Here is a 20,822-nt window from a genome sequence, read left to right as displayed (position 1 = left end):
AATTTATGCAAAATTCAATGATTTTTCATTATTGGCATATCTGTTATGATGATCTGTGATCAGTGATCTTTGACGTTACTGATTTATTTATTTATTTATTTGAGATGAAGTTTAACTCTTACTGCCCAGGCTGGAGTGCAATGGCACGATCTCAGCTCACCGAAACCTCCGTCTCCCGGGTTCAAGTGATTCTTCTACCTCAGCCTCCCGAGTAGCTGGGATTACAGACATGTGCTACCACACCTGGCTAATTTTGTATTTTTAGTAGAGACGAGGTTTCTCTATATTGATCAGGCTGGTTTCGAATTCCTGACCTTAGATGATCTGCCTACCTCAGCCTCCCAAAATGCTGGGATTACAGGCATGAGCCACCATGCCCGGCCTGTTTATTTATTTTTGAGACGGAGTTTTGCTCTTCTTGCCCAGGCTGGAATACAATGGGGTGTGATCTCAGCTCACTGGATCCTCCGCCTCCTGGGTTCAAGCGATTCTCCTGCTTCAGCCTCCCGAGTAGCTGGGATTACAGGCACCCACCACCATGCTCAGCTAATTTTTTGTATTTTTAGTAGAGACAGGGTTTCTCTGTGTTGGTCAGGCTATTCTTGAACTCCTGACCTTAGATGATCCACCTGCCTCCACCTCCCAAAATGCTGAGATTACAGGCGTGAGCCACCATGCCCAGTCAATGTTACTGTTGTAATTGTCTTGGAATGGCACCAACTGTGCCCATATAAGATGGCAAACTTAATCTATAAATGTGTGTGTTCTGACTTCTCCACTGACTGGCCGTTCCTGTCTTTCTCCCTGTCCTCAGGCCTCCTTAGTCCATGATATACAACAATATGAAAAGTAGGCTAATTAATAACCCTACAATGGCCTCTAAGTATTCAAGTGAAAGGAAGAGTTGGCAGGGCGTGGTGGCTTACTCCTGTAATCCCAGCACTTTGGGAGGCCGAGTGAGGCAGATTATCTGAGGTGGGAGATCAAGATCATCCTGGCCAACATGGTGAAACCCTGTCTCTACTAAAAATAGAAAAATTTTTTATGTTTATTTCTTTTTTTTTTTTTTGAGACGGAGTTTCGCTCTTGTTACCCAGGCTGGAGTGCAATGGCGCGATCTCGGCTCACCGCAACCTCCACCTCCTGGGTTCAGGCAATTCTCCTGCCTCAACCTCCTGAGTAGCTGGGATTACAGGCACGCACCACCATGCCCAGGTAATGTTTTGTATTTTTCGTAGAGACGGGGTTTCACCATGTTGACCAGGATGGTCTCCATCTCTTGACCACCCGCCTCGGCCTCCCAAAGTGCTGGGATTATAGGCTTGAGCCACTACACCCGGGCTTGAAAGAAATTTAAAGTAACATCCTCAGGACTCCATGTTTGGATCCCCTTCCACGAACGCTCTCGTGGAAGCTGTTTTTCCTCTCTCCTGGATTTCCACTCTAGAGTCCCCTTCCACACTCTCTCATGGAAGCCTGTCTTCCCCTCCTAAACTCCATCTCTCTCCATTCCCTTCCACTCAGTGTGGAAGCTGCTTTCCTCTCCTGGATTCCATCTTTCTGGATTCTCTCACTCAGTGTGAGAGTTAGCTGTTTCCTTCTCTTTCCTTCTGCTGTTTCTCTCTAAATAAATAAATAAATAAATAAATAAATAAAATTTAAAGCAACATTCTCAAGAACATACAAATCATACGAAAGTGAAACAGCTTTATTGCTGACAGGGAGTAAGTTTGAGTGATCTGGATGAAGATCATACCAGCCACAACACTCCCTTAAGTCAAAGCCTGATCCAGAGCAAAGCCCTAACTCTCTTCAAGTCTATGAAGGCTGAGAGAGGTGAGGAAGCTGAAGAAAAGTTTGCAGTCAGCAGAGGTTGGCTTATTTACCTTTTTTTTTCCTTTTTTTTTTTTTATAGAGAAGGGGTTTTACCATGTTGGCCAGGCTAGTCTTGAACTCCTGACGTCAAGTAATCCACCCGCCTCGGCCTCCCAAAGTGCTGGGATTACAGGCGTGAGCCACCGTGCCCAGCCGGTTTATTTATCATTCTAAAAATCCTAGGGCCCTTAAGAATGATGCTAAATCTACTCTGCCTGTGCTCTAGAAACGGAAGGACAAGGCCTGGGTAACAGCACATTTGTTTACAGATGGATTCATGCTGGCCACTTCTCTCCTTTTTACCCCCCATAGGCTCTATCACTTCTCCACCAAAATCAGGCTCCAGAATCTGGCCCAGGTACTGGCAGATGGTAGGCTCATATGTGATGGGTAAATGAATAAACATCCCTCCCATCCATACATTCCTCTCCCTCTGCAACCACCCAAGTTCCAGATGCGATTACCTTACCAGGCCACCGCATGCACCCCCATGTAGTCTCGCTTCCCTGGCCTCTATCCCTGCCTGCCCCAACAAAACCATTCTCTATACCAGCTAGTTGCTGGGGATGGTCTTTCTAAGACTCAAAGCTGATCCCAGTGGAGACTTCTGCTTCGGACAATGATGGACTAGCTTGTTTCCAACCAGCAATCCAGAAAGAGCGACTAGAAAAGCCAGAACGGAAAATGTCTCAATCTGCTCAGCATCATCACAGAGTTACAAAGGCAGAGCAGACTCAAAGGGCCACGATGTTGGGCAAAGTGAAGCCCAAAGAGGTGCACCCAATACAATGGCATCACTTTTTCCTTTGTTTTGCCAATTCAAAAGTGGCAGCTGAAGGAATGAGAAGCCAAGCAGAAAGGAGAGACCTTTGGCACAGCTGTCAGCAATCTTGGGCTGAGAGGACAAAAAAATAGAAGCTTGAGGCCCACTAGGTTTTCAGTCAGAACCTTAAAGGCTATACCCCAGGACGGGGAGGAAAGTCAAAGTCGCAGGACCTCCACAGAGATCACATCAGAGCTCCGGGACAACTCCATCCCTGACTAGGCTAAGGTGACCTGCCCTTAGCTCTCCACCAGAAGCAAAAGTAAATCCTCTGGAGAAAGAGAACATTAACTAGAGCTCAAATAATCTCCATAATTCTTCATACAACATGTCCAGCTCTTAATAAAAAACCACCAGCCATACATCAGCTCCAGAAAATATACATAAAACTCCTAAAAATCAACAAGAAAAAGATAATCCAATAGGGAAAAGGAAAAACAAAAAGATCTCAAAAAAAAAAAAAATCCAAATGACCAATAAACATAGTAAAAAGCTATCATAATTAAAACAGTGTGATAACACTGCATGAACAGATACATAAATCATATGTAAGAACTTAATATAAAGGCCAGGCATGGTGGCTCAGCCTTGACAACATGGTGAAACCCGTCTCTACAAAAAAATTTAAAAAGTAGGCCAGGCGTGGGTAGGCTGGGCGTGGTGGCTCATGCCTGTAAGCCCAGCACTTTGGGAGGCTGAGGTGGGCAGATCACCTGAGGTCAGGAGTTCAAGACCAGCCTGACCAATGTGGTGAAACCTCATCTCTACTAAAAATACAAAAAATTAGGCCGGGCGCGGTGGCTCAAGCCTGTAATCCCAGCACTTTGGGAGGCCGAGGCAGGTGGATCGCAAGGTCGAGAGATTGAGACCATCCTGGTCAACATGGTGAAACCCCGTCTCTACTAAAAATACAAAAAAACTAGCTGGGCATGGTGGCACGTGCCTGTAATCCCAGCTACTCAGGAGGCTGAGGCAGGAGAATTGCTTGAACCCAGGAGGCGGAGGTTGCGGTGAGCCGAGATCGCGCCATTGCACTCCAGCCTGGGTAACAACAGCGAAACTCCGTCTCAAAAAAAAAAAAAAAAAAAGTACAAAAAATTAGCTGGGTATGGTGATGCATGCCTGTAATCCCAGCTACACAGGAGAATCGCTTGAACTCAGGAGGCGGAGGTTACAATAAGCTGAGATTATGCTACTACATTCCAGCATGGGCGACAGAGCAAGACTCTATCTCAATAGAAAGAAAAAAGTAGCAGGGTGTGGTAGTGCACACCTGTGTCCCAGCTACTCAGAAAGATGAGGTGGGAAGATGGCTTGAGTCTGGGAGGTGGAGGTTGCAGTGAGTTGTAATCGAACCACTCCACCAAAAAAAAAAAGAGAGAGAGAGAGAAGGCTGGGTGTGGTGGCTCACGCCTGTAATCCCAGTACTTTGGGAGGCCGAGGCTGGTAGATCAGGAGGTCAAGAGATAGAGACCATCCTGGCCAACATGGTGAAACCCCGTCTCTACTAAAAAATACAAAAATTAGCTGGGCGTGGTGGCGCGTGCCTGTAGTCCCAGCTACTCGGGAGGCTGAGGCAGAAGAATTGCTTGAACCCAGGAGGTGGAGGTTGTATGAGCTGAGATCGCGCCACTGCACTCCAACCTGGCACCTGGCGATAGAGCAAGACTCTGTCTCAAAAAAAAAAAAAAAGGGAGAGAAAGAAAAATATAAATAAAAGTAAGTAAAATAAATCAACAGGAAAAGGATAGATAGATGGTTATAGGTAAAAGAGTTAACTGAGAAAGGAACAGATTTAAGGCTTTTGTCAGAGAATCAAAATAAACTGGTTGGTCTAGATAGTTAAATGCAAAGAGAGGGAGAAAGAAATAGAAAAACAATGCTGAATCTAAGAATAAAGTGTTCCCTACCCCTCAGCACTATCATCACGACAGTCTGGAAATCAGGTGTCTGGGAGGTGGATGGGGAGGGAGGGATAGTAACTACCGCATCGATCTCGTTGAGGACCTTCCACTGCTCATAGGGCACGCCCAGCGCCTCAGCCGTCTGGATTGTCCTCTTCATCTGGCTGGTCCAGACCTTCAGATCCTTGATGTTCTGGTCACTGATGAACTGGGCTAGACTCTTGGCAAACTGAAACACATCATAAGCAAACTCAGACCCACGGGTCCTGGGCTGCCCTTAAAGCATCCCAGAGCCACAGAGTCCATGAGATCATACCTGCCTTGAACACTCACTATAGGTTTGGTAAAAAGCATGAACTAACTTGTCAATGACACACATGCCCACAAGTGCTGTTCTTGTGCACCCTCCCAGGCCCTGAGCACAGAAGCATAGTTCCATCACGTGGATGTTCATGTGACTCATCAGGGCCACTGCCTCCCCGCAACCGTGTGCCCTGTGCTAGGTGACCACTGAGGCCTCACTACCTCCCCTGGACTGTGGCATACCTATCTGCTACACTGCATGGACTCAGGTCCCTCTGAGGGTGGCATGCCTCTGGGGCTCACATGGAGACCAGAGATCCAGGCATTTTCCTGGTGCTTGGTGACCTTCCCTACATGATGGGAAGATTCTAGACTGAATGGTCATTCACCTGGACTGCCCATTAAAAGCATGGGAGCCCAGCCCCAGTGCACATACACATGCATATACCCAGCCATGCAGAGGGACAAACGCAGCCCCATGTGCACACGCAGGCACACATGTACTGACCTCCCTGCCCCGGGGGGACAGTCCTGGGTCCCCACCAATCCGGCCCTTGAGGTTGAGCTCGCTCTCCCCGTGCCGGCAGAGGTAGATGGAGCGGGGGATCACGTGGATGTTCATGAGGTAATAGACGATACGGCTCTGGATGTGGTCAGCCACACGGTTCACCACGTAGCTCTGGCCCACATCCATGATCTTGATATAGGACAAGTCCCTTTCCAGAGAGAAGGTAGAAAGAGGCCTGTGAGTGTGGCCAGGGTCCTCTCAGGGCATGTCTGGCCAGCCACGGAGTCCAGCTGCGAGGCCTTGCACCTCTGACCACCAGAGATGACAAACCTCAGGACCGTTAGCTGGTGTGCGAGTGATGGGGGTGAGGCGGGAGCAACACAGCACACGTGACGCACGGGCAAACCCAGTGGGAGAGGGGAGGTGCTCGTCACTCATCATGCTTCTAAAAGGTGACATCCAAAGTGGGGGGTCTGCCATACTACATCATGACTTTCACTGCTGCTCAGGCCCCGCTCCTTGCCTACCTCCGAGCTTTCAATGCACTGTCTGTAAGTTGAACCAAGAGACGGTTTTCCCCAGGGTTGTTGACCTGGAAGTAGCCAGCAAACGCTCCATGCCCCTACTCTTCCTGGTCAGCCGTCCAAGGACCTGGCCTTTCCTTCCCCAGTGACCTCCTCCCGCTAGAACCCAGTCCGTGTGTGACGAGCGGCTGCCACACCCCACCCTGGGTAGCTGGTGGACGAGACAGGAAGCACAGGAGAACAGGAGGAGGGTGCTTGTGGCAGTACCCAGAAAACCCAGCTCAGCCACTTGCCCCGCTCTGGACCCGTGCAGCGCTGCAGCTGGGAGAGTGCACTGATCTGTCTCTGGGTGTCGGGGTGCAGGGTGGGCTCTGGTTCGGGCTGAGAGCCTCTGGATATTCTCAGCTGACCTCTTACTGTCTGGACCTTGGGACCTTGGTTTGGGGATGTCATGATGACACCACCAATAAAAGCAAGAGCAATGCTTACTGACAAATCCAACAGGAGCTGCTCCAGACAAAGGGATCATGTCACAGAAGCACGAGGAGAAATGCTGTCCTGAGGGGGCCGTGAAAGCCAGAGAGGCCCAGGCAGCAGGTGCCATTCAGCTCAGGCCCGGCTTGCACCGGCTCCAGAACCCAGCTGAGGACACTGCTCTGTGCACACCCCAAAAGCATTCATCTCACAGTTGCTTGCGTTTCTTGGTTCACGTGCGTTACATATTCTTTGGTTTTTTGGGACTAGGCTGAGGTGCAGTGCTGCAATCACAACTCACTGCAACCTCTGCAGCCTTGATCTACCTGGCTTAGGTGATTCTCCCACCCTAGCCTCCCAAGTAGCTAGGAGTACAGGCATGTGCCACCACGCCTGGCTAAGTTTTGTATTTTTTGTAGAGACAGGGTTTCATCATGCTGCCAAGACTGGTCTCAAAATCCTGGGCCCAAGCAATCCTCCCGCCTCAGCCTCCCAAAGTGCTGGGATTACAGGCATGAACCACTCTGCCTGGCCTGTATCATACATTCTTTTTTTTTTTTGAGATGGAGTTTTGCTCTTGTTACCCAGGCTGGAGTGCAATGGCGCGATCTTGGCTCACCGCAACCTCCGCCTCCCGGGTTCAGGCAATTCTCCTGTCTCAGCCTCCTGAGTAGTTGGGATTACAGGCATGCGCCACCATGCCCAGCTAATTTTTTGTATTTTTAGTAGAGACGGGGTTTCACCATGTTGATCAGGATGGTCTCGATCTTTTGACCTCGTGATCCACCCGCCTCGGCCTCCAAATAGTGCTGAGATTACAGGCGTGAGCCACCGCGCCCGGCCCCATACATTCTTATAGAATTACGGAACCCAAGCACAAGTTTGTATTCCAGCCTTTTCACTTAATGCAGTGTTATATTTTCCCATGTCTCCCCATAATCGTGAGTTATAATGATGACAGTAATATTTTACCAAGGGCTAAATTATTATTTACTCAACCACTGCCCCATGTGTTCTGTAAGATGGAATTTGGTGAACTATGGCCAGGCAGTCAAATTCAGCCCTGGGCCGTTTTCAAGTTTTACTGGAACACAGCTCTGCCCATTGATTTACATATTATCTATGTTGCATTTGTACAGTGACAGCAGAGCAGAGTGCCTGCAACAGAGACTGCACTTCCTCTAAGGTCTAAATAAAATATTTACTCTCTAATCTTTGACAGAAAATATTTGTGGAGCCCTGCGCTAAGACCCTCTGCATAGAAATTCAGCTTGGGGCCGGGCGCGGTGGCTCACGCCTGTAATCCCAGCACTTTGGGAGGCCGAGGCGGGTGGATCACGAGGTCAAGAGATCGAGACCATCCTGGTCAACATAGTGAAACCCCGTCTCTACTAAAAAAAAAAATACAAAAAATTAGCTGGGCATGGTGGCGGGTGCCTGCAATCCCAGCTACTCAGGAGGCTGAGACAGGAGAATTGCCTGAGCCCAGGAGGCGGAGGTTGCGGTGAGCCGAGATCGCGCCATTGCACTCCAGCCTGGGTAACAAGAGCAAAACTCCGTCTCAAAAAAAAAAACAAAAAAAAAAACAAAAAAAAACAAAAAAAAAAAGAAATTCAGCTTGGGCGGGCACAGTAACTCACACCTATAATCCCAGCACTTTGGGAGGCTGAGGTGGGAGGATCATTTGAGATCAGGAGTTCGAGACCCACCTGGCCAATATGGTGAAACACCATCTCTACCAAAAATACAAAAATTAGCAGGGCGGGGTGGCAGGCACCTGTAATCCCAGCTACTCGGGAGGCTGAGGCAGGAGCATTGCTTGAACTGGGAAGGTGGAAGGTTGTGGTGAGCTGAGATCACACCATTGCACTCCAGCCTGGGCAACAAGAGCAAAACTCCATCTCAAAAAATAAAGATATTTGGCTTGATTTCATGATGAAATGGTATAAAATCCTGACTTTTCAGATGAGGTTAACAGGTGTTGTACAAGTCACCTCTGGCCAAAAATTTCTGCCCCGAGAAAATAAACAAAAAAGGTCAAACCATCTCTGATTTTTGGTCCCCCAGCCACCACCATGGGGAGCCACAGGAGGCAGCCAAGCGCGACCCCTGCTGCCCGCCATCGCAGCTGCAGGGCACGGCGCTGCCCTCGCTCACCTATCCAGGTCCTCATCCAGCGACTCGTAGGAGTTCTGATAGCACTCAATGCGCCTCATGAAGTCGTCCGTGGCCTCGTCACTGTCACGGTTGACATAGTCAGGGCTGCCCAGTTTCACTTGCTGCCGAAGCCAGGCACAGAGCAAGGACATGTCAGGATCGGGGGCCAGAGAGCAAGGAGGCTGCTGGGCAGGGGCTGAGGAAGTTGGGCCCGAGACCAGGACGGAGACCTGAGGCTGGAAGCTAAGCTGGGGGCTAGTCCCATGAGGACCAGTCCAACAGCTCCCTGGTCTGAGTTCTCCTACCAGTGCCGAGAGGGTATCACTGAGGGTCCTGGGATTGAAGTCTCTCATCCTTGTGGTATAGGGGAAGGCCTGGAAGACTTTCTCCACCCTGAACTCTCATTTCCCCAGACCCAGATAGCCATTTCTGAGATAAACTGGGGGAAGGGAAGGGAAGAATTAGTCTTTCTTTCTCTGAAATATAAAACATGCCCCCACCCACCCTCCTACCCCTGCTGAAGCTGCTCTCCTACGGTCCAGGTGGTTACAAGGGGAGGAGGGTTGCCCACCAGCCATCCAGCCTTCCACACAGTGGTCCACATACCACCTTCTGACAAGGTCAGATGCACTACTCACCACAATGTTTGCAGCTATGACCTCAGGATCCACACAGATGGACTCGACAAAAAAGGTCTTCGGCAGGACCAGAAGAGTCAGGGTGGCAGGAGGGAAGAACACGGACATGTTCAGGGCCTCCTGCCTTGCTTCTCGGAGCTCTCCACTCCCCAAGGCCCATGCTGACCAGCAGCCCTGAACCCTGCTTCTGGGGTTGGAGGCGGCATCAAGGAGTCCAAAGCTAAAGCAGGTGCGACCCTATCCTAGACTGTCCCACCAAGACCCCTGCCCCCAGAAAGCAAACCCCAGGTGGAGACAGCCCCTCTCATCCCAAATTACACGTAGGAGCCATGCCAGCCCCATGCCCCTCATGCATCAGCAGGTGATGAGAGGAGCCCTGGAGGGCAGGGGGCATGCCACAGTTCCGCCAAGGAGAGGAGCCAAGGAGGCCTCACCTTGTAGCCATTCTGTTCTCCAAAATTAAAGATGGTCGCTCTCCGTTCTCGGGTGGTGTTTGTGGCATCAAAAACCTAGGACCAAACTAGGGTTAACTTGGCCTCTTGCCCTGCGGAAGGTAGGAGGCACCTGAGGGCTGCAGCACAGGCTCTCTGGGGACTGGATTTCTCAGGAGGACCAGCTGCTGCCAGGGCCACCTGCCTGGCCAGTCTCCTTCGGACTTGCAAGGGCTGGGCAGGCCCTCCCGTTCCTTAGAAAGGATGCCCCAAGGAAGGTGGAAGGAGAGGATGCCTGTGCTCCCAGTGGAGGAGCAGACTCTTGGCACAGAAGAACCTACTCAGTGCTGCTCTGCACACAGTGGGCACTCAGTTTGTGTTTGACAAACAGGAATTCCAGTGAAACCAGTTAAACCTGGTGAACTGAATCTATGTTTATTTCTACTCCATCCTGACTCCCCAGTAAAATGGGAACAGAATGATAAAGAGAAAAAGAGAAGAGAGGACGGGAGATGGCGAGGCCAACACAATTCTGTCAGACAGACCCGTGGTGACGAACTCAAGAGTCATGTAGGAAACCGAGCATGGGTGCTCGCCAACCAGAGCACTCAGGAGTGTGCACCAGCACCACTAAGAAAAGGGACAAAGCTGGAGAGGAAATGGGAGGACTGGCTGGCTGACAGAGAAGAGCTGGAGGTCCAGGCCCCATTCCCAACTCCATCCGGCTGGGCACTGACCCATCTGGAGCTCTTTGCGAAGCACCTGGGGCCTGCACAGGCATCCTCTGATGCGGCCACTCGCCAGCACATCTAAGCAGTTTTTTAACAGCATCACATTTTTATTTTTTAAGTTTTTATTTTATCTTCAGAGATGGAGTCTCGTTGTGTTGCCTGGGCTGGAGTTGCAGTGGCTCTTCACAGGGAAGATCATACAGCCGTGAGCTCCTAGGCTCAAGAGATCCCCTTAACTTAGCCTCCTGAGTAGCTGGGACTAAGGTGTGCACCACCACACCTGGCTTACAGCATCACTTTTTGTTTTTATTTAAAAAAAATTTTTTGGGGCCAGGTGCGGTGGCTCACGCCTGTAATCCCAGCACTTTGGGAGGCCGAGGCGGGTGGATCACAAGGTCAAGAGATCGAGACCATCCTGGTCAACATGGTGAAACCCTGTCTCTACTAAAAATACAAAAAAGTAGCTGGGCATGGTGGCACGTGCCTGTAATCCCAGCTACTCAGGAGGCTGAGGCAGGAGAATTGCCTGAACCCAGGAGGCGGAGGTTGCGGTGAGCCGAGATCGCGCCATTGCACTCCAGCCTGGGTAACAAGAGCAAAACTCCGTCTCAAAAAAAAAAAAAAATTTTTTTTGGAAACAGGGCTTGCTCTGTTGCCCAGGCTGGAGTGTAGTGGGGCAATCACAGCTCACTGCAGCCTCAACTTCCTGGGCTACATGATTCTTTCACCTCAGCCTCCCAAGTAGCTGGGATTACAGGCATGTACCACCACACGTGGCTAACTTTTTAAAGATTCTGTAGAGACAGAGTCTTGCTATGTTGCCCAGGATGATCTCAAACTCCTGGGCTCAAGCAATCCTTCTGCCTTGGCCTCCCAAAGTGCTGGGATTATAGGCATGAGCCATCATGTCAGCCCAGCATCACTTTTTTAAAAAGTGAGTCCAACCAAGGCTCACTGGACACTCCAGCAAAACCTCTAACAAGAAAAACAGAAATGAAATCAAACAAACCAAAAAAAGGAACTTGGGCTGGACATGGTGACTCACGCCTGTAATCCCAGCACTTTTGGAGGCTGGGGCAGGCAAATTGCTTGAGACCAGCCTGGGCAATATGGTGAAACCCTGTCTCTATGAAAAACACAATAATTAGCCAGGCATGGTGGCATATGCCTATAGTCCCAGCTACTCAGGAGACTGAGGTGGGAGGATCACTTGAGCCCAGGAGACAGGCTGCAGTGAGCTATTTAAGCCACTACACTCCAGCCTGGACAACAGAGCAAGACCACGTCTCAAGGAAAACAATAACAACACCCATATACTTGGAAGATAATGTTGAAGAAGTCTCTCTCAAAACAAAGAAGACAAAGAGAGAAAATAAGGGGAAAAAAGATAAAATTATAATCAAGCTAGCATGCAGCCACCAGGAGTTCTAGAAAAAGCAGCTCAGAAAATGGGAGCAGGGATGGAGTGAGTTGCCAGAAGGGGGCAGAGGTGATTTATCAAAGAAATACTACACGAGGTGTTAGTCTAAGACCTTCAGAAAAAAAAAGTAAAAAAACGTAAAAAAAGAAAAAAAAATACTACATGACAATTTCCCTGACTTGGAGAACAATTGTTATGATGAAAAGGGCCCCCCAGGACCATGTATGGTAGAGGAGAGAAGACCCACCACAAAGCATATCACCTTGAAGACCCTAAAGGCCTCCCAAGAGGAAGGCGCATGAGAAACTCCCAGCTCCCTCGAAGAGATGAATCTTTTAGGAAGATCAGCAAATCAGAATGACATGAGACTTCTCCACAGCCGCACTAGAAGCCGTAAGACATTACAGTGGAAAAGTCCTAAGGGAAAAGCACTTTCCACCTATAATTCTATACCCAATCATCAAATGTGAGGATTAAAAAAAGACATTTCAGCTGGGCATAGTGGTTCATGCCTGTAATCCCAGATCATCTCAGGTCAGGAGTTCAAGACCAGCCTGACCAACATGGTGAAACCCCATCTCTCTTAAAAATACAAAGATCAGTCACACGTCGTGGCAGGTGCCTGTAATCCCAGCTGCTCAGGATGCTGAAGCATGAGAATTGCTAGAACTCGGAAAGAGGAGGTTGCAGTGAGCTGAGATCATGCCACTGCACTCTAGCCCACTGCACTCCAGCCCAGGGGACAGAGTAAGACTCAGTCTCAAAAAAAAAAAAAAAGACATTTTAGATATGCAAGATCTCACACAATTTACCTCCAGAAGCACCTTTCTCAGGAAGTTACTGGAGGATGTGCTTCAGTGAAACAAATCAGCAAGTCAAGGAGAGGACGATGTGGGATCCAGAGGTAGAATATTCAACCCAGGAGAGAGAAGGGCGATGCCTGCGCTATAGGCACAGGTTCGAGCTGGGGACAGAGAACTCCAGAGGGCATGACTCCAAGAAGAAAAAGGACACCCCAGCTCAGACCTGTTCTGCCCTTCCATCTGACTGTGGGGGGGCCACACACAGGTGGAATCCCCTTAACCCAGGATTCAGTGGGTTCCTGCAATTACCAGTAATGCGGAGCAGGACTCTCCCCACCCACACCAGGATAAATCACATTTACTAAAGACTTAGGCTACCTGATACCTGTAACTTCTGGGGTGGTCAACAATACAAGTATTCAGGGGGAAGTCCTGCAGGGTCAAATGCAGCCACCACCTTCCCAGAGGGAAACTCCTGGCCCACATCCAGCCTCTGGCTTCCTCCTGCATAGCTGCTGCAGACTTCCTCCCAAGGGCTGGCACCCACGGCATCTGGGGCATACACACCCTGCCTTCCCCTCCAGATCAGCAAAGGCACAGATGTGAGTGGGCTCCCATATGTCACTCCCAGCTGTCACCTGGGTGTCACACTCACCGCCACATGTCCCCCCTCCTCACTAAGGAACCGCCGGACGTCACGGAGGGCTGCCAGGGCACACTGCCTTCAAGAGAGAAAACACAGGGTCAGCCCAGCACCCAAACCTGGCTGCAGGAGGGAGGCCAGGGACATACAACAGGAGACATGAAAGGAGGAACAGCCCTGAGGTCTCTTACTCTCTCCTTTCAAAGTTTCTCTTTCCTTGGGATAATTTTTTTTTTTTTTTTTTTTTTTTTTTTTTTTTTTTTTTTTGAGACAGAGTTTCGCTCTTGTTACCCAGGCTGGAGTGCAATGGCGCGATCTGGGCTCACCACAACCTCCGCCTCCTGGGCTCAGGCAATTCTCCTGCCTCAGCCTCCTAAGTAGCTGGGATTACAGGCACGCGCCACCACGCCCAGCTAGTTTTTTGTATTTTTAGTAGATACGGGGTTTCACCATGTTGACCAGGATGGTCTCGATCTCTCGACCTCATGATCCACCCCCCTCGGCCTCCCAAAGTGCTGGGATTACAGGCTTGAGCCACCGCACCCGGCCCTCCTTGGGATAATTTTCAGTGTTTGGCTAACTCTGCTCCTGTAAAGTAGAAGGCTATATACTCTTAGCCATTAGGAATATTTTTTAAGCACTACTTTTCTGTATTTTTCCTCATCTTCTCATGATGTGCAAATCCATGCTGTCATTGTGCCATATTCATGATTTCTAACTGTCACATATTTTCCCTGATTATCAAAATAAGCGGAATCCCTCACCTATGACTGACCACTGACTATACAATTTTCAGATCTCTCTCTCTTTTTTTTTTTTTTTTTTTTTTCTGAGACAAGGTCTCACTCTGCCACCCAGGCTGGAGTGCAGCGGTGGGATCATACCTCACTGCAGCCCAAAATGCTGGGCTCAAGCGATCTCCTGCCTCAGCTTCCAGAGTAGCTGGAGCTACAGGGGTATGCCACCACACCTGGCTAATTTTAAAATTTATTTTAGAGATGCGGTCTTGTTGTGTTGCCCAGGCATACACAATCTTTAGAAGGTCTCAGCTTTTTCATTTATTGCTGCAAAACGGATTGACACATGAGGATTTTTTTTTTTTATTGGAGACAGCTTCTTGCTCTGTTGCCCAGGCTGGGGTACACTGGTGTGGTACGATCTTGGCTCAGTGCCACCTCTGCCTCCCAGGTTCAAGCAATTCTTATGCCTCAGCCACCCAAGTAGCAGGGATTATGGGCATGTGCCACCACACCTGGCTAATTTTTGTATTTTTAGTAGAGATGGGGTTTTGCCATGTTGGCCAGGCTGGTCTTGAACTCCTGACCTCGAGTGATCTGCTCACTCTGACCTCCCAAAGTGCTGGGATTACAGGTGTGAGCCACCGCACCAAGCCACAATTGTTCTCATCTTATCAATCTCTCCTATGAGGTCTGGAGATAAATAAATTTTTATCTATTATCTTCCCTTTTTATATGTAAGGGTAACGCTAGATCTCTTAGCTTTGTGTTTTTTGAGACAGCGTCTCACTTTTTTGCCCAGGCTGGAGTGCAGTGGCACGATTTTGGCTCACTGCAACCTCCCCCTCCTGGGTTCAAGCAATTCTCCTGCCTTAGACTCCTGAGTGGCTAGAATTACAGGCAAGTGCCACCAGGCTCAGCTAACTTTTTATATTTTTAGTAGAGATGGGGTTTCACCATGTTGGCCAGGTGAGTCTGGAACTCCTGACCTCAGGTGATCTACCCTCCTTAGCCTCCCAGGTGCTGGGATTACAAGCATGAGCCATAGCACCTAGCCCTCCTAGCTTTGTTGATCTTTGGATTTTGTGTTTAAACTTCTAGCATATCAAAGTTGGCTCTCATCAGGCCAGTATGCCTAAAATACAGAGGCAGAAGCTGATCTGGGAACCACAGAGAAATCAGCAGTAGAGCTGAGTCCAGGGCACTGAAAAGAGTTCTACTCCTATGCCTCCTTGTGACCTTCCCTCCGTCCCTCCCTTCCCTCTTTCCTTCTTCCTTTCTTCCTTCCTTTCTCTGTTTCTCTCTTTCTCCAGGGTCTCACTATGTAGCTCAGGCTGGTCTTTAACTCCTGGCTTCCAGAGATCCTCCCACCTCAGCCTCCCATAGTGGGATTACACACATAAGCTACCATGCCCAGCCCTTGTAACCTATTCTGTGCCCCAATGGGTCTCTCAATTAAACCCTCAAAGTGCTTTCTTCCTCATGCCAAAAACATCTCAATTCTGAGAGTCCAGGTAACTGGCATTGCTGGGGACATTTCTCATCACCTGCATTTAGAGTCCCACGTTCTGGGCTAAGATCTCTTTTGTGGGCTGCTCTGGCCATAACTCCACCATGCAGGACAGACCTCAGGGCCCCAGTGGAGATGCTGAGGGAAGAGACTGGGAGCCTGTGCATGCTTGCGTGTATGTGTGTGTGTGTGTGTGTGTGTGTGTGTGAGTGCGAATGGGGTGAAGAGATGCATATGTGCATGAATCCACATGTGTGGGTGTGTATGTGTGTGTTGTGCCCAAATATGTACATGTAAATATGTGAGTGTACCTGTGTGAGCATTCCCTGGGCCCAGGTGTGGGCACAGCTGCATATGCACATGAGTGTGCACAATTCCTGTGTGCACTGTGTGACTAAATGGGCACAGGTATGAATGAGTGTATACAGGATGTGTGTGCATGCACCTATGTGTATGTTTGTGTGTATGTCCAGGCATATAGAGTATGCATGTAGAGGTGCCCATGTGTGTACACATGCTGTGTTGTACACATGTCTTCATGTGCTATGTGACTGTGAGCACATATGTGATCATGCTTGGTGTGTACGTGTGCACAGATCCAGATGTGCATACAGGGTGAGCACAAGTGTATATGTGTCCACACATGTACCTCTGAGGTATGCATGTGTGTGTGCACCCACCTTCATGTGTGGTGGGTGACTGCATGTGTGTGGAAGAGTTAACACAGCAGGCATTAGAACGGTCCCTTTCAAAAGGCCTACTTGTGAGGTTGGCCCTTGGCCAGGGTCTGGATGGTAAACAGTTCCCTCTAGTGACCTAAAACTTACCCTGAATTGTAAGAGGAGCTCACTGTGCATAGACTGTTCATACAAACAACATAGTTCATGCTGCATACCTGCTTTCCCTCTGGGAGTCTGGAATTTTGATACATGCTAGGCACAGGGTGCCTATGTGACCAGCCTCCAATAAAAACCTTGATCACTGAGTCTCTGATGCACTTCTCCAGCAGACAACATTTTACACGAGCTGTCACAATTCGATGCAGGAGGACTTAAGTACATCCTGTGTGACTCCCTGGGGGGAGAATCTTGGATGCTTGCTCCTGGTTTCCTCTGGACTTCACCCCAGGCCCCTTTTCTCTTTCTGATTTTGCTTTGTGCCATGTCACTGTACTAAGTCTTAGCCATGAGTCCAGCTATACGCCAAGTCCTGGGAGTCACCCTAGCAAATCACTGAACCTGAGGGCAGTCTTGGGGACCCCCAACACACCATGTATGAGTGTGCTCGGGTGTGTGTGTGTATATAGGATGAGAACATGTGCGTCTGCATGTGTGTACCTGCCCTTGAATCATGTGTGGCTTAAGTGAGCTCAAGTATTTATATGTGTAGGTACCCACAAATGTACATATATCCTCACGTATAATGTGACTGTGTACACACAGGGTGTGTATGTCTATGTACCCTGCGCTATGGTATATGTGTGTCCAGATGTGTGCCTATGAGGTATGCACATGCGTGCATGTGCCCATGCGTATGTGTGTACAGAGGCTTGTGTGTGGCATAGGACTGTATACAGGAGTATGAGTGTGCCTGTTAGAATATGTGTACTAATGCCCTTGCATACGTTATTTTTTGAGACGGAGTCTTACTCTCACCCAGGCTGGAGCATAGAGATGCGATCTTGGCTCACTGCAACCTCCGGCTCCCAGATTCAAGCAATTCTCATGCCTCAGCCTCCTGATGTAGCTGGGATTATAGTCGTTTGCCAACATAGGTGGCTAATTTTTGTAATTTTAGTAGAGACAGGGTTTTGCTATGTTGGCCAGGCTGGTCTCAAACTCTCGGCCTCAAGTGATCCACCCACCTCAGCCTCCCAAAGTGCTGTGATTACAGGTGTGAACCATCACACCCAGCCTTGCATGCACTTTTCTAGACCTTCTGCTGTGTCCAGTGTCAGAGATAGACCTCAACATCGTGTGAGTAACTGGGTATGAATGAGTGTGCCCACATGGGAAACACAGCTGTCTCTTCCCAGATTTTCAATTTTTAAAACTCTGGTCCTTTTATTTTGCCAATTGGAAAATTTTGGGCTAATTAATAGGAAATGGACCTGTGGCCCAGCAAGAGCCACGATTTGGATACAGGAGAGAGGGTTTCTAGGTCAGCCAGAGGGTATGCCTGCAGAAAGACAGCAATGAGCCTGCTCCAGCTTCTGTTGCCAGGTGACCTTGGACTAGCTTCCCAGCCTCTCTGGGTCTAGGTCTCTTTGTTTCTAATTTCTTTTTCTTTTTTTTTTTAAAGATGGAGTTTCTCCATGATGGCGAGGCTGGTCTTGAACTCCTGACCTCAGGTGATCCACCCACCTCGGCCTCCCAAAAGGTCTCTGTTTCAATTAATTCCAATATCCCTACCTTAGAGGGGCAGCCAGAGTGGAATGGCTGGCAGACTCTCCTCCCAAACACTATGGATTCAGACAGGACAGACTCCAGATTCAAACCCTGAGTGACCCAAGGCACTATCACTTTCTGGACTTGGTCCCAGCATCTGGGAAAGCAAGGCACTGCCCAACACAGAAGCTTCTGGGAAGATCAACAGGCTGGGCTATCAGCGCCCATAGCTTGGGGTTGTTTAAAATTTGCATCTGGCAGGGATAGTCAAAAATAAAATAGGCTGGGTGCAGTGGCTCAAGCCTGTAATCAATCTCAGCACTTTGGGAGGCTGAGGTGGGTAGATCACTGGAGGTCAGGGGTTCCAGACCAGGCTGACCAGCATGGTGAAACACCATCTCTACTAAAAATACAAAAATTAGCTGGACATGATGGCGGGCACCTGTAGTCCCAGCTACTCAGGAGACTGAGGCAGGAGAATCGCTTGAACCCGGGAGGTAGAGGTGGCAGTGAGTCGAGATTGTGCCACTGCACTCTAGCCAGAGTGAGACACCATCTCAAAAAATAATAATAACTTTAAAAAAATAAAATAAAATAAAATTTGTATTTGATCAGTTCCTTGACCTATCTATTAAGGAATATTGGGATGATGGACACTTTTTAGTGGTAGATGCGCTTAGCTTCAAGTCTGAGCTCTGATGTAAACTTGCTATTTTGTGTAAGAGTCCTGGCCTGTCTGGGCCTGTTTCCTCATCTGTAAAAGGGGGGTGGTGACAATGGGCATCAAGAACCCGCACGCAGCAGATTCAAATATTAGTCCCCTACCTTTTATCTGGTTCAATATCACCAGAGGGTCCAGCCTTGATTTTTACCCACAATTTGGCTACAGAAACTGAGTGTCAGGCTCCCCTTCCTTCGGTGTCACAGCCATGCCCGGCCACACCCATGTAAGAACAAAGGCAGTCTCTGGGCTGAAGGTCCAAGCCCCACAGCAAGGAGTTCCTGCCCCCTGGTGGCCAGAGAAGGAACAAGTAGCCTAGTGTGGACCCCAGTGGCAGCCTGGTAGCCTCTGGCCTGGGACTGGGCTTGATTTGGAGAAGTCACTAGAGCTGGGTCAACCTCTGCTTACTGCCCTATCCTGATGACTGGGCCGAGAGCAAGTCTCAGCCACCCTAGGTTGATAAGGAGATTCTCAAGCCCCAGCTAACACCTGCTGAGAAAAGCACAGCATGGCTGCTCAGTTCCTTGAATGAAGGCCACAGTTCAAGTCTGAAAGTTGTTGGGGGTCGGGGGTAGCATATACAAATTTCTGTGGCAAGAATAACAGCAGGAGTGTGAACTACTCACCCAGCAGCATTTAGGAGATTTCAATGCAAAGCCAATCACACCAGCAATCACACACCCGGAACATCATCGCAAGCACAGAAAAAAAATGCTCCAAATACACAGAAGAGGGTTTAACCTGGGGCAAGGGAGGAATACCCTGCCCCCAGCTCCGTCCCTGAGGCCTGTGCGCCTGCACTCACTCAGGCTCCCCTCCCCAGCAGCAGCCATCCCCATGGGAGATGGGGTCAGCACTGTGACCTCCAGACAGCAGCTCTGACCTGCCTGGGCTGAGCCCCTGTCACCTCCCTGAAGCTCTGTCCTCCCCTCCCACAGGCTGTCCTTCCAAGGGCTCCTTAACCCCAGGACAGGAATGGCCCAGCCACCAGGAAGCCACACAACACACCCTCCCCTCTGATCCCCAAACCCATCACCTTCCACCCCCACCACATCCTGAGAGGTCCAGAGCCCAGCCTTGTCACACAGCCCTGTCACACAGCCGTCGGGGCCAGGCAAGGCCAGGGCTCAGGAGTAGCTCAGTCATGCCCCAGCAGCTCCACTCCAGGGACTTCTCAGTAAATGGTCAGTAACATGTTAGCTTTCTCCACACTGGGTCCCCTCACAGCCTCTCCCCCTACACCCAACACATATACTTACTTCCTGATTTTCAGGCCCTCTTCATTGTCGGGGAGAAAAAACTCAAAAGATTTGTAGGTCTTGACCATGTCCCGGCGATACTGGCCAACATTGAACTCTGGTGGGAAGGAGAGGCTCAGCATTTACAGCAACAGCAACCCCTACCTACCTGACCCAACCAACCCTGACCTTGACCCAACCCAGGCCAGCCTTCTCTATTCTCTTCCCCGTGCCCTACAAAGCTCCTCTTGGACGGCTGGGCCAAGCCTTACCCCGAGTGGGCACACCAATCCAGTTCAGGTATCGAGTCAACTTCTTGGAGATGTAGGTCTTGCCCCTGGCGGGCAGCCCCACCATGACGATGAGCGTTGGGCAGTTGGTCATACACACTAAAAGGCAAGCAGCACAGGGTCAGATGAGGGCGGGACCCTCCCAGCACGCCCCTCCCTCTGGGCCTGTGGTCTCTCAGCTTCAGGGCATGGGACTGGCATCAGAGTTATCTTCTTGGCTTCCTAGCATCGCACAGCTCCCAGGGTGCCCCAGATACCAGCTTCAAGCCAGTGTTGGTATGCCCCCTTTCCCAGGGCCGCAGACACAGTGAGATCTCTCCAGCCCTTCTCATCCTGATGGCACCTTTATCACCAGATATAAAGTCAACCGACCTTGCCGCTGCCTAAACAAGGCTGGGGTGTCCCCATCGCATGAAGGACAGGACCAAAACCCCGCAGGGTAATCAACACCCTGCCTCTGTCATCCAGGAATCCATGCCCTAACCTTTTCACATCTCTCCCATCCAACTGTCACTCAGTGCTCCCATAACACACAACCCCAATGCATGCCCTCCCCGGGGTGAACTTATTTTCATCACACAAAGCCCAGCTCAAAAGCTGCTTCCTCAACGAGTCCTTTCCCCAAGGCATCTCCATGGCCACTAGGAATACCCTCACCCTCAATCCTGGTCACCTCGCTAATGACACTCCTCTCTCTAGACTGAT

At 49.7% G+C, this 20,822-nt stretch overlaps 1 protein-coding gene across 3 annotated transcripts in view; it reads right to left on the bottom strand.

The window, feature by feature from the left end:
- Positions 1 to 20,822, bottom strand: part of PFKFB4 (6-phosphofructo-2-kinase/fructose-2,6-biphosphatase 4) — a 56,202-nt gene that overhangs the window by 24,303 nt on the left and 11,077 nt on the right. For all 3 annotated transcript variants that reach the window (XM_003926306.4, XM_010337067.3, XM_003926303.4), the window contains exons 2-9: positions 20,100 to 20,216; positions 19,849 to 19,945; positions 13,247 to 13,313; positions 9,641 to 9,715; positions 9,207 to 9,263; positions 8,569 to 8,690; positions 5,414 to 5,621; positions 4,685 to 4,831 (exon numbers count right to left, since the gene is read on the bottom strand). In XM_003926306.4, the coding sequence (XP_003926355.1) occupies positions 4,685 to 4,831; positions 5,414 to 5,621; positions 8,569 to 8,690; positions 9,207 to 9,263; positions 9,641 to 9,715; positions 13,247 to 13,313; positions 19,849 to 19,945; positions 20,100 to 20,216 (890 nt within the window). The remainder of the gene's footprint in view (positions 1 to 4,684; positions 4,832 to 5,413; positions 5,622 to 8,568; positions 8,691 to 9,206; positions 9,264 to 9,640; positions 9,716 to 13,246; positions 13,314 to 19,848; positions 19,946 to 20,099; positions 20,217 to 20,822) is intronic.

The sequence above is a fragment of the Saimiri boliviensis genome, chromosome 8 (genome assembly GCF_048565385.1).
Source record: "Saimiri boliviensis isolate mSaiBol1 chromosome 8, mSaiBol1.pri, whole genome shotgun sequence".
NCBI lineage: Eukaryota > Metazoa > Chordata > Mammalia > Primates > Cebidae > Saimiri > Saimiri boliviensis.
This window is presented reverse-complemented; position numbering and strand designations above follow the sequence as displayed.